The sequence below is a fragment of the Gymnogyps californianus genome, chromosome 5 (assembly GCF_018139145.2).
Source record: "Gymnogyps californianus isolate 813 chromosome 5, ASM1813914v2, whole genome shotgun sequence".
NCBI lineage: Eukaryota > Metazoa > Chordata > Aves > Accipitriformes > Cathartidae > Gymnogyps > Gymnogyps californianus.
Window position 1 is genome coordinate 41,567,728 of NC_059475.1, and position 15,177 is coordinate 41,582,904.

General features: G+C 36.6%; 1 protein-coding gene across 2 annotated transcripts in view; it reads left to right on the top strand.

Moving 5' to 3' along the window:
- AKAP6 (A-kinase anchoring protein 6) overlaps positions 1 to 15,177 on the top strand; it is a 235,736-nt gene that overhangs the window by 26,190 nt on the left and 194,369 nt on the right. For both annotated transcript variants that reach the window (XM_050897696.1, XM_050897697.1), the window contains exon 2: positions 13,287 to 13,538. In XM_050897696.1, coding sequence (XP_050753653.1) covers positions 13,287 to 13,538 — 252 coding nt within the window. The remainder of the gene's footprint in view (positions 1 to 13,286; positions 13,539 to 15,177) is intronic.

Genomic DNA, 15,177 nt, shown 5'->3' on the forward strand with positions numbered 1-15,177 from the left:
AGACTATTTAAAAATACCAATACTCCTTCCATTTTACTCAAACTTGCCAGTTATTATGCCAGGATCAGCTGATATCCTACTGTGGTTTGTCAAGAAAGAGAAAACAGTTGCAGTTTCTGCTTTTTCTACAGCTTAATGGTTTTCCTGTTTGTTAGAAGATGTCCTGCATAGAAATATATTGTACACTTGAAATGTGTTGAAAATATAAAAGCTACAGAATTGCCTAAGAATATAGGCTTTTGGGGTGTAGGGGGGGCATGTTTCTTGTTATCAGTTCCAGACTAGAAATCATGGTTTTGTGGTCAGGGCTGCTGGAAGTGTTTTTCTTTCCAAGAATGTCATACAGTAACGCTGTCTTTAGCCTACGAGAGTTAGTCAGTTCCTCATTGTCCGCGGGCATTTTATATTACCTGTGCAAGAGGTGGAGACTTAATCCAGCTACCTCTGCCAGGCAGAGTGAGTCAGGCTTTGGCAGGGATATTAGCTCAAGTGTGATACCGTGAGAGTACAGTTACTGTATTTCCAGGGTCACATCCAGTCCAGCAGCAGTACGGCCACTTCATCGCAGAGGAAAGCTTGTGAGCAAACCTAGGTCTCTGCAGACCCAGCTCAGTTGTTCCAAGAAGAATATGGAAATATGAACACTTGCAGTTTGATGTGCTTCTTACCTTTCCTTCTTCCCTGTCTATATTTCAGAGTGCCACAATTCAGGGATCCTATGCCATTTCTTGTGAATCTTATTATCTGAGGAAGATGAAAGATTTGACCTTGTGTAAATTCAGGATTCAATTCGAGGCTAAATTGACGATCACTATTTTTGCAGGAAATAAAAAGTGAATAAAATACACAAGTATGCATTTGAAGCTTGAAGCCACTTAGGTTCATTAACTTCCACACAGAGAAGTTCACCTATTGAATTTCAAAGGGCTACTTTACAAGCCCAGGCATGGCAACAACCTTTCTTTTTCTCATTATGCCTGCACAGTGGTAAGAGTTACACTCATCACTGAAAGCTACAGTCTAGACAAAGATTTATAATTTATAACTTATCTCCATATAGCTAGAAAATAAAATGGTATATAAAGAAATACAAGGCTGTTCATAGATAAAACCGTTCTTTTCTCTATCTGCATAAGAAACAATTTATCTCAACCAAAAACACAGGTCATGCTGTCTTGCTTTCTTAAAGATGTGAATGACACTGACTATGAAGTGCTTTATAAATCAAGGATATTATTCCAGCAACATGTAATAAATATATTTGCCTATGTATACATGTATATATAGAAATGAATAAATATTTAAATAAACACTGCTCATTTCCTGCTTCTTTCAAGGCACTTCAGTCCTACTGTGTAGTGCATGAGTACTTTCTCAAGCAGCATCAACATCTTAACAGCCATTAAGTCTGTCAGTGCTTTACACTGGAAAGTTCTCTTATAAAGCTAAAACCAGCACTATTGGAGAATTATCCTGCCAGAGAACAAGCTGACTTCTCAGAACTGTTGCATTGGAATATGCTATATATGAATATGCTGTTGGAATATGCTCTACAGTCTCATAACATGTTTCTAAATTACAGTTACAGTGTATTTGAGTAGTTCTATCTATAATATTATGTCCAATTTTAAAATTAAATATTTAGTTCTAAATACAGTATTAAAATGCTAACGTCTGGCACTCTTAATCTTATAAGCAGCCAGAACAAGCATCTTTTATTAATGACACTGAATTTTAGGTTCCTTAGAGCCAATTTAATTGGAAAGAAGTGCTTCATTGTGTCTATTCGATATGGCAATTTTTACTAGCTTATGTTAGAAGTATTTGTGATTAAAGTACTGCAGATATGTTATAAAATCTGAGTTTTGATCATTTGCTATTTATACAGTATCCTTTTTACATCTAAACAAAAAAATCAAGGATATGATGGACATGATTTTGTTTGAAAAGAAGTTGCCATACACAAACCTTTAAATATACATCTGTATTTACCAAGAGCCACCTGTGGAATGACAGTGAGATTTGGAAATAATCAGATAGTACAAACTACTAGATAATATATGTTAATTGTTTTTATATGCGAAGTCTCATGTAAGCATTTTAATACTTGCTAAAAGCCAATTAAAGTAGTTTGAATGGTTCAGTTAGCTTTGTATGTCGTGCCAGTCCCATAATTCCAGGTTTTCAATTTAGTGTCCGTTATATTCCTTCTCAAAAAAGCTTGCAAAAAACCTACTGTATTCTTCCATCTGTGGATGTAAATTAGTTTTTTTCTTTAGTTTTGTCTTTATTATATTTGAGGCCGAAAAATACAGGAACATTCTCTGTGACCTACGTTGTACCTATCACAAACTAATTAGGAATGATTTCTAACGTATTGTCTAATGAGGAATCATAATAAGGGGTTTGATTTGCCTGCTAGAAGAGCTCTTTCCATAACTAAATAAAAACATTCCATGTGCACTTTCAGAAGTGAAATTAGAATAAAAATCTTGTACATTTTAGATGTCTTTATGATTCAATCTTCTACCTTTTTAAAATTTTTCTAAAATTTGCTTTTATTTCTTCGTTCACTTAAGACTTTAAGTTTGTAAAATAGCTTTCTACCAATCTTTCAAGCTGTTTTTCCTGGATATAGCAAACTTAGGTGTGGTTTTTTGTTTGTTGTTTTTTTTTTTTTTTAACTAACACTGATATAAATTCTAACCCTTTTAAGAAAGTGAGTGATATCCAGTGTGGAACAGGCCTCTTGGTACGCTGGGTAGGTGGTAGCTGTTTCAGACTACTGGAAGTGCCTCCACATGCTTGGAGTGCTTTGTAATTTGTTACTAACTCATTGGAGGATCTACAAGAGCTTTCCAGCTGACTTGAACATTTGTCCTTCTGGAGAGAGGGCAGGAAGGTCACGAACAGCAAGCAGCATGCAAGATAAACTATAAGGCTTCTTTCCATGTTTCTGAACCAAGCGAAAAAATCTCAGTGATCCCTATAAGGGTTCATGGATTAAATGTTAGTTTTCATTGAACAACATAAAAGGGAACAACACTGCTAATAAAGCAAAGTCTGGTAATAAAGAGCAAGAGTGTTTGTGTCCTTTTTGCTGTCCTCAACAACAACTGATGGAAAGTAACTTCAAAAACATGTCACAGAAGCTCTTGGAGGCTTAGCTGCACTGATATAAAACAGCCACTTATCTTGAAAACTTCCTATCATGCTATCAATTTTCATTATAGAAAACTTGGCACAGATGGTAGTTCTTCACTTCTGACCTGTTCTAGAAAAGAGAGCACAGTCACCATATTGAGCATTTGACATGAGAGTAAAGAGTGTCACCATCCTTCATCAAATTCTGTTATAGCCACTAAGCTTTAGTCAAAGAGAGTGAATGAGGTTAACATTCTTTGGCTTGAGCAAGTCAAAACATTTTGACTGAAATTTTTCTCTTGTGTTCTGCATGTCTATGCAGAAGGACTGAATTTTTCTCCTGTGTGAACTTGCAGTTCCTTTTATTTATTTATTTTGACGTCTCACATTTCAGTAGTTCGTTGCTGCCTAAAATACTTTGTGCTATTTATGTGGGGTTACACTTTGTTTGTTATTTGAAACTTCATTATTTCAAGAATGAGACTTCTTTTTCTCCAAGAAATTTTTCTCTTTCATCTGCTTCTCTTTAGGAGCAGCTGATATCCACGTAAGACCCTAATTAAGTCTATTGAGTTTAATAAGAACAAGAGTCTTTCTGAAGAAGTCTATAAACTGAAAAATCTCTTAAGAGAAATGTACCTACTTTCTTGTATAAACAATAAAAAGAGATTGGCTCATCAGAAAACAGAGCTCAGGCAACAAAGATCCTACGGCCCTGCAGAAGGCTTACAGAATTCTTGAAATTTTCTTGTTCCGTGTCAAGAGGAATTCCAAATCTTCTTCAAACTAAAAATGAGGACAGAACAAGAGTGGGACATATTCAAAGCTGAGCTGTCAGAATAATAGTTTGGCTGCATAAAGCTTTGAAAACTCTTTTCAAAAGGATAACCATTTTGCTGGAAAATTATGGAACTGTTAGTGCATTAGCATTGAATTCTGCTAGTTATTTTATATTGTAGATCAAATTATGGAAGTTCTGATCAAATAATAGGAGTGGTCTTCTTTCTGCTTCTTCATGTAGCTGACATGATTGTTTATCACATTCAATTTTTGTATGTCTTGCATGAAATGATGGTAGGGGTTTCCTTACAGCCAGTTAACTACTCTCTACACTGAGGTCAAAAACTGCCTAGTCCTGGCCAAGCTACCAAGAATGGGTTGTTTTAGCTACAGCAGAGTGTATATGTTCACTGTGAGTAAAATGTCCTTCCATTTGCATCCTCAATTTTCATTTGCATGTGGTAATTCGAATTTGTTAGAAATGCCTTAACTTCCATTTAGTATATATGGCTTACAGAATGCAGGAAAGTGCTGAGTAAAGAGAGTAAAAAACATAAGAAGCAGAGGTAGTTATCTAGACGGTTGCAAAATATGTCCTACATACTTCCATTATTGCAAAAAAAGTATGGAGTTGTGTGAAGAGATCTATAAGGTACTTGAAGGATTTTGTAATAAGTCTTCACTCTTCCATTTCAGTAGATATGAATATATAATACATGATGAGTATGCTTAGTATAAAGCTACCTCACCATTTTTTCTCATTTCTTTGTGCTCTTAAATGATCAGTGCAAGATAAATATATATATATTGTTATCATCGTCCAATGAACAGGCATTTGAAAAATGCTTATTGTTTTTCGAAACTTGTCTCTACTACCAGTTGCTTGACTAGGTTTTCATACAGGTTTGGGTTTTGGTATTTTTCCTTTTTTGTCAGAAGTAGCTAGAATCAAAACCTACTACTGTATTGCACAGTTCAGTACCATCTATCTTCTTGCATGAAAAACTGTTCTAGAGTACCTGTGCAACACTGTCTTCCAGGGTGCAGTACAAAACCAGATTTCAGTGAGCACAAATATGACTTTTTCTATCAAATTTTAAATTTTTTTACACACTGTGTTTTAAAATTTAGAAAGTTAGGCCTTTATAAAAACCAGTATGCTTTAACGTGCTTAAAGTGAGATAAATGAAAAGTTGTATGGTTACTCATTGAAGAAATGTTGTACAGTGATAACTTTAATGGGCAAAGTTTCTGAACATTGTGGGCTTGGCTGATTATGGAGTGTATGAGAATGTATTTCTTATTCTGAAGGTTTCAAAGGGTTTTCAGGTTGTAACTTTAGGCACATTACACAGTGGAACCAGTGAAGTTCAGGAATATGAAAGCAACATTGAGCTGCAAATGTCATCACTTCCCACATCAAATTAGCTGCCATATTCAGTTCGTATATGTGGTTTCTTACACAAATTAAATTCGTGCATCAATTTTACTGATATCAGGAATATCCCAGAAATGGCTAGCCCAAATTTGTTTACAAGATACTCTTTCAATAGAGTTCTGAGGTGCCTCATTTTACTGTCATAACTTCTCCTGTAGTTCTCCAGTTCTATCCCATCCCAGGCCTTATAGTAGAGTGTTTTTGTGCATCAACTCTCCGAAGTTTTCTGGATGGACTAAATACTTCCTTGCATTTAAGAATCTGGCCTGTGGTGAATGCTGTGACCAGAAAGTCTTTTTATGCTGAAGTACTGATTAAACTTAATAGGGGAAGTAAACATTTGAAAGTAATCTGTCTTCTCTGCAGCCATCCCCTCCTGCAGAAAAGGTACAGGCTGGCCTAGGTTTGTAAGGCACTGCAGCTGGTCCTGGAAGTGAGCTGGAATAGCTTCCAGCAGCAACTGCCCTGCTTCTGGACAAAAGGATCCTTTTGCTTCTTCCCAGTATGTTTGATCCTTTGGCCCCAGCAATGGCCCATATGGCAAAACAAATGCAAGTTGCTGGAATCCTGAGCAATTAACATTTCAGGCATTGCTCCTTAGCCTGAAGTGCTTAGCGAGTGGTGTCATATCCTACTCCTTTCTTCCTTTCTTCTTGCTCATTTTCCTGGCAGATTGATAGTCAACCAATATACTTGCACAAGAAACACTCTAATAAAACACATCACATAAACTACTAATAAATCATAAGAGCAACTCTGTGTCTGTTACAATCCCAGACAAACCATTACTATTTTAGCAACTCTGTCAAAGAACTGGTGATTTGACATCTATTTCACATTATTTTGAAGTACAGGGATATAAGAATGTAAGTCACTTATTCCTGAGATAACAGAATACAGTAAAACCATGCCTACTTAGAGTTCACCAGACTGGATATTATTTTCAAAACTTTTTTGAGAATTTTGTAATAGCAATGTTTGCACAATAGAAGGTGGATCATCTTTTCTTGCAAGTGTGTCAAGATAGCTAGGCTCCTGTAACACCTGAAAATTTTCATTGAAGAAATCTGTTTGAAAACAGGGCTCTTAAAGAAAAAAAAAAAAGAAAAGAAATAAAATGTTTTTCTACAGGGAAAACACTTCTGTCACATTAACAGCTTTCCCATATTCCAACAAGTTTCTGAGAATTTTAGCAAAAAGTAAAATGAAGATTACTTACTGGAATTTTGCAATGATGAAAATGTCACTCACTTATAATAAAGTAAATTAATCAAAAGAAAAACCAAGCTGGGAAAGAGAATAATGTGCAGAAAAGGATGGTGCATCAGAAAAAGTTGCTATCAGTAGTATGTGTATTATCATGAGGGAAGAGCGGAGAAGCTTACCTTGAGGACCAACATGTTTCCAAGCTGTCGGTGTCAGCAGAAGGCAGGGTCAGTGATCTTAGAGCCGTCCTGGTAGCTGTTTTCCTGCTGCACTTTGCATTCTTGACCTGGTAAAATGTATTCATTTCCCCTAGCCACTGAATGCCACAGTGATACCAGCTACAGTACTTTAGCACTTCAACTCACTTTCTGACAAACGTGTGACTCGCAGTGAGTCTAGAGCTTTCTATGGCAGTTGATTTTGCTTACTCAAACTCTGGATTGTTCATGTATGGTTATTTTCTTTGACTTAATTGTTTACTTAAAAACAACTGTGAAAAAAATGTGAGTACCATTTGCTCTTAAGGTTTCACCAATAATCCAAAATAGAAGAGAACAATTTTATCCTTATTATAACACTGTTTGGATGTACATGCAGGTAGAGATGAAAAACTATTTATCTTTGAGAAGTCAGAGTGCATTTTAAAGGAAAAATACCTTTCTGAAAGCTGCAAATCTTTATTTGTTTAGCAATTAAAAAAACCTCTTTTTTGTGCTCTTTCTCTCTGTATAGGCATAAAAGGGCAGTGCAGAGAGCAAGTTTAATTCATAATTTTCAAGTACATTAAAAAATGAATCTGAAAATTCTTTGGCAGATATTCTAATTTTTTTCTGAAGAGAAGAATTTGTACATTCAGATTGGAATCTTTGTCTTCTGATGAACTAAAATGCACTTAAAAAGAAAGACCAAATAGACATTTTCTTAAATCATAGATTGTTTTGCATGTACAGTAGTCATAAGACTCAATGGCAATCTGTTTTTCCTACTGAGGTTTTACTGCAAGATCAAAGAACAGAAATCTGCAGTACAGCTTCTCTGTCACTGATATTAATTCTAAAAGAACATATTGCAACCTTTCATCTTTCAGTAGTTTCATGTACATCTTAACAGAATTTCTTGAAGAGCAAAGAAAAGATACTTTTTAAAGTCAACGTCAAAGTTTTCATTGACTCTTTAGGGTTTGTTTAGGCACTTTGTCTGCTGCAGTTTTTGCAGTTCAGGCTATTTTAGTTGACGTGGAGGGCTATGAGCAGGCTGATGGATTCAGCAGCTGCAGATTACAGGATCAGCTGTCTGGAAGACTGAGTGAAGTGGGCAGTTGGCAGCCAAATGGGTACAACCCCAGCAGCCTAAGAAATTCCACAGTCAGTGCGACAGGATAGCCCATGAGAGGATGACAGAATCTTTACCTTCACACCACTATGAAACTGTAAAAATAAAAATGCCTAGTGGATGTGTGAGATTAATGATTACAAAAAGTTGTTTTGGAAATGGTGCTTTCTAAAAATCAGGCTATAATAGCTTCTAATATGAAACTATATACTGATAAAATGGGGAAGGATTTCCATGCTTATATTTGTAGACTGTATATTATCTCCGTTGACCTGGAGCTATGCATATTTAGAAATAGATGCCAATAGATAAACATTGTTTTCTTATTATTTAAAAGTACATGGTTTATTTTATCTACCTGCCACTTCTGGTAAGAGAAACTGGCACTCAAGACAGCATCTAGGTACTATCTTGTGATACTGCTGTTCTTTATTTATAAATACAAAGTGTGAAAAGGGCACATGACAGTGTTCTGCTGGTTTTGCTCTATATAATGCTAAATCACCTACAAGGAGTTAGGAGGAATGAGGACAATGAGGCCATGTTGTACCAGGTCTTGATATTGAGCCTCAGTAAAATCAGGAACTTATGTAACATAACATTTTTGTGCTGTATTTGAACTGCATTAATTATTCCAGAAAATTATTAAATTCACAGCTGTGCTAGATATAATTTTTTCATTTTGTTGAATTATATGCAAATCTAGACATCAGGTACAGGAGTAAGAAAATGTTGTACAAGATAATGCCAACTGGATTTGACATTATATTGTTTCCTCTCAATATGCTGTTTTGTGCCAGGCAAGCGTAAAGAAAAGATGCAAGGAAATAGGCTACAGCTTTATTAATGCTCTTCTGCTGAGTCTAACCAGCATTAACTTATATGGCAAAAGTGATCATTTCTTTGTAATCATGTTCTCTTGATAAAGGGCTGGCATTAGCATTTACACAGCTATTCTGTCCTGTGCGCAGCCTTTACCTTCCCATGATCATATGACAGTTAAAAAACAAGGAAAGGGGATATCAATAGGGGCCTAAATTCTTTTCTCCAAATTTTATGTAAGATGGACTTCCCGCAAACCCAGGTCTAATCCATTTTATCCAGGAACTTGGCCTGTGGTGAAATGAAATCTGGTTCTTTTGACAGTGGGTACAGACTCAGCTGAAACAGAAGCACCCACCAAAACAATGTTGTATGATGCAGGAATGTCAACTTATGGCTCCTAAGATTTTTTTCAAGAAATACCCAATACACTGATATATAACCATGTGCCATGTATGCAGAGTCTGACATATTGGGGACTGCTGATCAACTACTAGCTATCACACAAGCGGTTAGTGCATGTTCAGTAAGATTGTTGCGTTGACACTACTGCTCTTTAAGCACACAGTGAATCCAGCCTACTCTTGTCTGTCTTGAGACTTAGAGTGCATGTGCAGGTGGACTGCACAGCATATATGTAGTATTGAACTGGACATATTGAACTTGTGTATGCACTGTAGACATGTGTCCAGGACTTCTGGATGTTGAATAGCTGGAGCTGTTAATAGGGGAGTTAAATTGCTTTAAACCTATGCCTGGCCCTGTTGCAAATTAAATCAGACTTCCTGAATGGTTCAATCAGATTTTCATCTAATAGGAAGAGGAGGAAAAAACCCCAAACTAACAGCCCTAAAGATCATATCATTTCAACATACTTAGCAGAAAGGAAAAAATGCTTTCTACTCTCCCATGAAAGTAAAGACAAGACTACAGTGACAGTTCAATGCTATACTAATTCCAGGCCAGCAGGGAGAGGGAGCTGATGATAAAGGCAGAAATGAAGCTCAGAGTTTATATATTATGAAAAGGTATGTAGGGACTTGATTTCCTTCCTGGCTCATTCAGCCACTCAGAAAATATCTTCCTATCTTTTGGCCACCCACTCTTTCGAAAACCTAAATCCTTTAAGAGCTGGTATTTTGTTTGCCTTTGACTGAGATGGTAGTCTTATATGTTAAGATCAGAGTATGTGACCTTTACTTGGATATGGACGAGGTCGGCCTTAGGTTCTGTCCATGTTACTCTGTCGTGGTTTAACCCCAGCTGGCAACTAAGCACCACACAGCTGCTCACTCACTCTCCCCACGGTGGGATGGGGGAGAGAATCAGAAGGTAAAAGTGAGAAAACTCGTGGGTTGAGATAAAGACAGTTTAATAGGTAAAGCAAAAGCAGCACATGCAAGCAAAGCAAAACAAGGAATTCATTCACTACTTCCCATCGGCAGGCAGGTGTTCAGCCATCTCCAGGAAAGCAGGGCTCCATCACGAGTAGCGGTTACTTGGGAAGACAAACGCCATCACTCTGAATGTCCCGCCCTTCCTTCTTCTTCCCCCATGCTTAAGCATGACATCATATGGTATGGAATATCCCTTTGGTCAGTTGGGGTCAGCTGTCCCAGCTGTGTCCCCTCCCAGCTTCTTGTGCACCCCCAGCCTACTCGCTGGTGGGGTGGTGTGAGAAGCAGAAAAGACCTTGACTCTGTGTAGGCACTGCTCAGCAGTAACAAAACATCCCTGTGTTACCAACACTGTTTCCAGCACAAATCCAAAACATAGCCCCATACCAGCTACTTTGAAGAAAATTAACTCTATCCCAGCCAAAACCAGCGCATACTGAAACTGCCAAGAGCGGTTAATTATCTTGTTAGTACATAAACCATTTGGCTGCTGCTATGCTCACAGTAGTCTGTAAGTATTTCAGACTTTGCTTTTGAGGAAAATGAGAAACTTATAACAAGCCATGTAAAAATTAACAGCATATGTCCTTGAATATGTGCTTCTTTCAAACCTCTAGCGGTGCTGGGATTTGCATTTCGGTACAAAATTTTCTGTGTTGTTGTGGAAAGTTTGTCTGCTTCAGAAATTTGAGTTTGTCTGCTTCAGAAATTTGAGATGTTTTGGTAGCTAGTGTAACGGTAGCTCAAGGGAAAACTTGTTTGAAGTGTGGGTCTGAACTCTTGATTTAGAGTGTTATCTAGGTTCATTAGCCAGTATTTTCAGTACATTATCTAACAATTGTCAGGAGACACTTGCTCATTGTTAATACTTTCTTCTTATGGCTTTGCATTTTCAGCCTCTCTGAGAATTCTTATGGTAGTTGAATTCAGCATTTAACTGTGTGTGTGAAGCTGGAAAATAATGAAAACTTGTTTTGCAGGTTGACACAAACTTAAGCTCATTCACATGAGTAGTCTAACTGAAGATATATTAAGTATTTTTCTATAGGTTGAGTCTAATTTACAAAGTTACAGTTACTGGGTAACAACCTATTTTTTAATCCCTGAAATTAAAATTAAACTGCTTTATGGCCAAGAGGAAAAAGACATGAACAATATTGGAGAGGTGAATGCAAATTCAGTCAAACTAATTCACTAAAAATATTATTTAAAACATTTGAAACAACGTGGAAATACAGCTGTGCTTTTCAGTCAAGTTTCAGTTGTAGTTGGATAAATGGATAATAATAACCTTTTCCAAAGCTTGGAAAAGCTTTTGCTGAGAGTTTTAGCTTTGTTTGTGTCTGTAGAATTAGATTAGCATGCTAATCTGGTAACTGGAGTGTCCATTTGCTCACCTGGAAGCGTATGGGTATTTGAAACTCTGAGCACTTGCAGCCCTATGTGTCGCTAGGCGAGGCTGTGTGTTTTGTAATTGCAGATACAGATGCTGGTTGTCACAACAAAGGGACTGAGGACAGAGGGGAAGAGATATTGCTTCTCTCTCAAGGCAGCCCCAAAACTCTGCTCATTGAAACTCCAACGTTTTGTGCTCATCTCTGGTATTTTTGAGAGCTACTTCTGCAGGGGACTTCATTTAGCTGTCAGTGCTTTATTAAAATGAGTAACTACTGATAATACTCAACCATAATAGTTTCTCAAGGGCTAATATTGTGCTATCTGTTGTACGAAAATTATTTAATATTATCTAGGGATTTGATTTTGGTTTAATTTGTTACATACACACAATTACATATTCAATGATTTGGCTTTACTTTCAGACTGAAGATGTCAAATCTGAACTGATAAAAATTACTGTACTGTATTATTAATTTAGAAAGAATCAGCTTTACTGATTTTCTTGTTATTCTACTGCTGTACAAAACCACAAGAGTATCATCAGAGACATAAAGTTTCATAGTAATTGTCTGATAGCATTGTTTCGATAGCAAATTTGAAATGAATCAAAATTATGTTGTTTATTCTCATTTTTATTGATGTTATGCATATACTACCCTTTACCTAAAAAGGACATCTCTGAAGGTTTGAATTAAAATAATTTCTTTGTGGTTTTTTAAAAGAAATAAGTGTTGGATTTAAAATAAGCTATTAAGTCACTTTTAAATATATGCCACAGAGGTAGGAAAAAAAAACCTTCTAGGATCCAGTGCTAATTTTTTTTCAGTATTTTAATCACATTTCCTTACTTATTTATAATATGCTTTTTACACGTAGTTTTCAAGCAGAATTGTTATAAAGCAGTGTTGTTCACTCAATAGTACATGCCTAAATATTCTTTAGTCTTGTGACTTAGCCTTTCACAAAGAAAATTAAGACTAGATTGTAAAGATTTTACACTGTATGCAGTATGGTTTAGAAATCTGGAACATTAATTGTTAAATTTGGAGGATACCATCCCATCAAAACCTTAGTTTTATAACCTGGTAACTTATATTTTCTTTTTTGCTTTCTCAACACAACTGTTCACAGCTTCTCTGCTTTCGATCTTTCTCCTTCTCCACCCATCTTCTTCTGTTCAATTTTGAGTCCAGAACAAGACTATGCAAAAGTTAGCGCCCTCTCATCACAGCAATCAGTAATGGATCTCAGAAATAGTTTATCCACATTGAGTCTATTCCAGACTTTTGCCCTGCTTGGCTATAGAGGCTAGATTACAAGGTAAATTCTGTCCAAAAGAATTTTGTTGATGATGGCATAGATCAGATTCTTTGCATTTTAACTGGAGGGGGGAGGGAGGGGGAAGCAGAGAGGGAGACTGCTTGTGGCAGTCTTACCACTTTCATTCCTATTGCTGTCTTCTAGGATGTCACTGTACAGTGTTAGTTTTCTGCTTCTGATTCATGTGATCATGTTGTGCCATCCTTCTTTATTGTATGCTGTCTCTGCACTTACTGAGCAGTCCTGCCAAACAGGACAGCTGCTGGTTCAGTTGCTGTAGCATTGCCATAAATAAAAAAAAAATAGAGAACCCTGGATGTATTAATTACATTATCTTTCCTCTCTGAAATAATCTATTCTGCATTTAATAAAAAGTAGATGAAAAGCAGAGCTGATCCATGGAAGGACCATGCCTGTAGCTAAATATCTACTTTATTTTTCCATTACAGGATATTTGTGAAGATATATCTGATCACGTTGAACAAATTCATGCTCTACTAGAGACTGAGTTTTCCCTGAAGCTTCTGTCTTACTCTGTCAATGTGATAGTCGATATCCATACAGTACAACTACTCTGGCATCAGCTTCGTGTTTCTGTTCTGGTTCTGAGGGAGCGTATTCTCCAGGGACTACAAGACGCCAATGGAAACTACACCAGACAGACTGATATTCTGCAAGCATTTTCTGAAGAGACTAAGGAGGTATAGTAACTGAATTAAATTTTGAGAATTTCATCTGTATGTGAAGCATCTCATCCCTGTTCCACATTTAAAATCACTAGGATGACAATTTTAAGGACGGCTTACTTGTCTTCGAGATATTTTGCTAGTTTTGTGTTCGAAGTGTCTTCAGCTGATATCTGTTCTCACTGAACCAAATTAAAGCAGGTACTTTAAGGTTCACTTTCAGAAGTGTCATGCTAGTGGCTAGAAATGTTTTCTCCTAATTGAAATATATTTCATAAAGGATTGGAAACACTTACAGAGATGCATCTAGTCCAAAGTCCTTGGTCTGGTCACTTGTGAATTTAAGGTTCATATCCAATTCAAAACTCAATTTTTATGTGCAATGAATTCTTTAATGAAAAGCTTAGACATTTCCCTTCTTGCATACACAGACTTGAAGCTTACACAATGTTTTCCAAAACTTTCCAGACTAGGTCAACATTGCTTTATAGCAGAGAGGGTGAATTTTAATTTGAGTGGCAATTCTGCAATATGCCTCTAAACAGTCACACATTTTGTCTGAGAAACAATGATGCATGAATCGTACATTTTTTACTCTAATGGGGTGTCAAATTCACACACATGTAAATGGTTTGTAAATCTGGATTCATTTAACTAAAATGCCTTTTCCTTTGAATTCATCATTACTAAATTAGCTTAGTTAGAAAGACACTACTGGCCTAATTTTTAAAACTGAAAGAAGATGCACGTTTCTAATAGTTAGGGTAATTAGTGGTTAATAGAAGATACCTTAGCGTGTAGAGGATTCTTCATTTGCTGAAAGTCCTAAGATTAGGATAAAATGCTTTTGTTAGGATTAGATACATTTACAGAAAGAGACCTCTAGATCAATGCAGTGAGATTCTGCGACCTGTGTTAGAGGAAGTCGGAAGTCCCCTAAACATGTCCTGAATTTCAGATCACTCAAGTTGAAAGAGAATGTGCATATTTCTCTGCTCCCTGTTGGGTTTTATATTTGTCTTTGGCACAACAGAGTGGGTGGTCCTGAAATCAATGCTCAGATATGCCCAGGCCCACCTTCCACACCCCCTCTTCCTGATGTATACATACCTGGTGCTTCAGATTCAGTTTCTGCTTTGCTGTTGCTGGTAAACCTTCTCTGGCAAGTCTGAAGGAAATCCACAGTTGTCTGAATATCCAGAGTGGTGAATTAGGGTGAAGTCATTATTTTACGAGCGCGGTGATTTTGAGACATAAAGAAGGGGCAGATTCAGATACTAAGAAACAGGAAATGTCCCATCTGGATCTGATTACAATTGCTATAAAAAACATCCCTCCAATACAGGGGAGGACTCACTGGGGAAGGATAGATTATTTTTCAGTGGGGAAAAAACATGTTGCCAGATAGGCTTATATGGTAATAAAAAAGACAAAATATCCTGACATTCTTTTTTTCCAGTCCAACTAAAACATAAATAATATTTGATAAAATTAATGGCTAGCAATATCAGGGACACAATATTAATATTAAGTTTCTGCTCTAATGCTTGAATAGGTTCCCAGAAATTGCTCTGCAGTTTTTAACCTTCAGGTATTTATTCAAGATTTTCATCGGGTATAATGGTAGTGGCTTTATTTGATGAAAATAAATAAA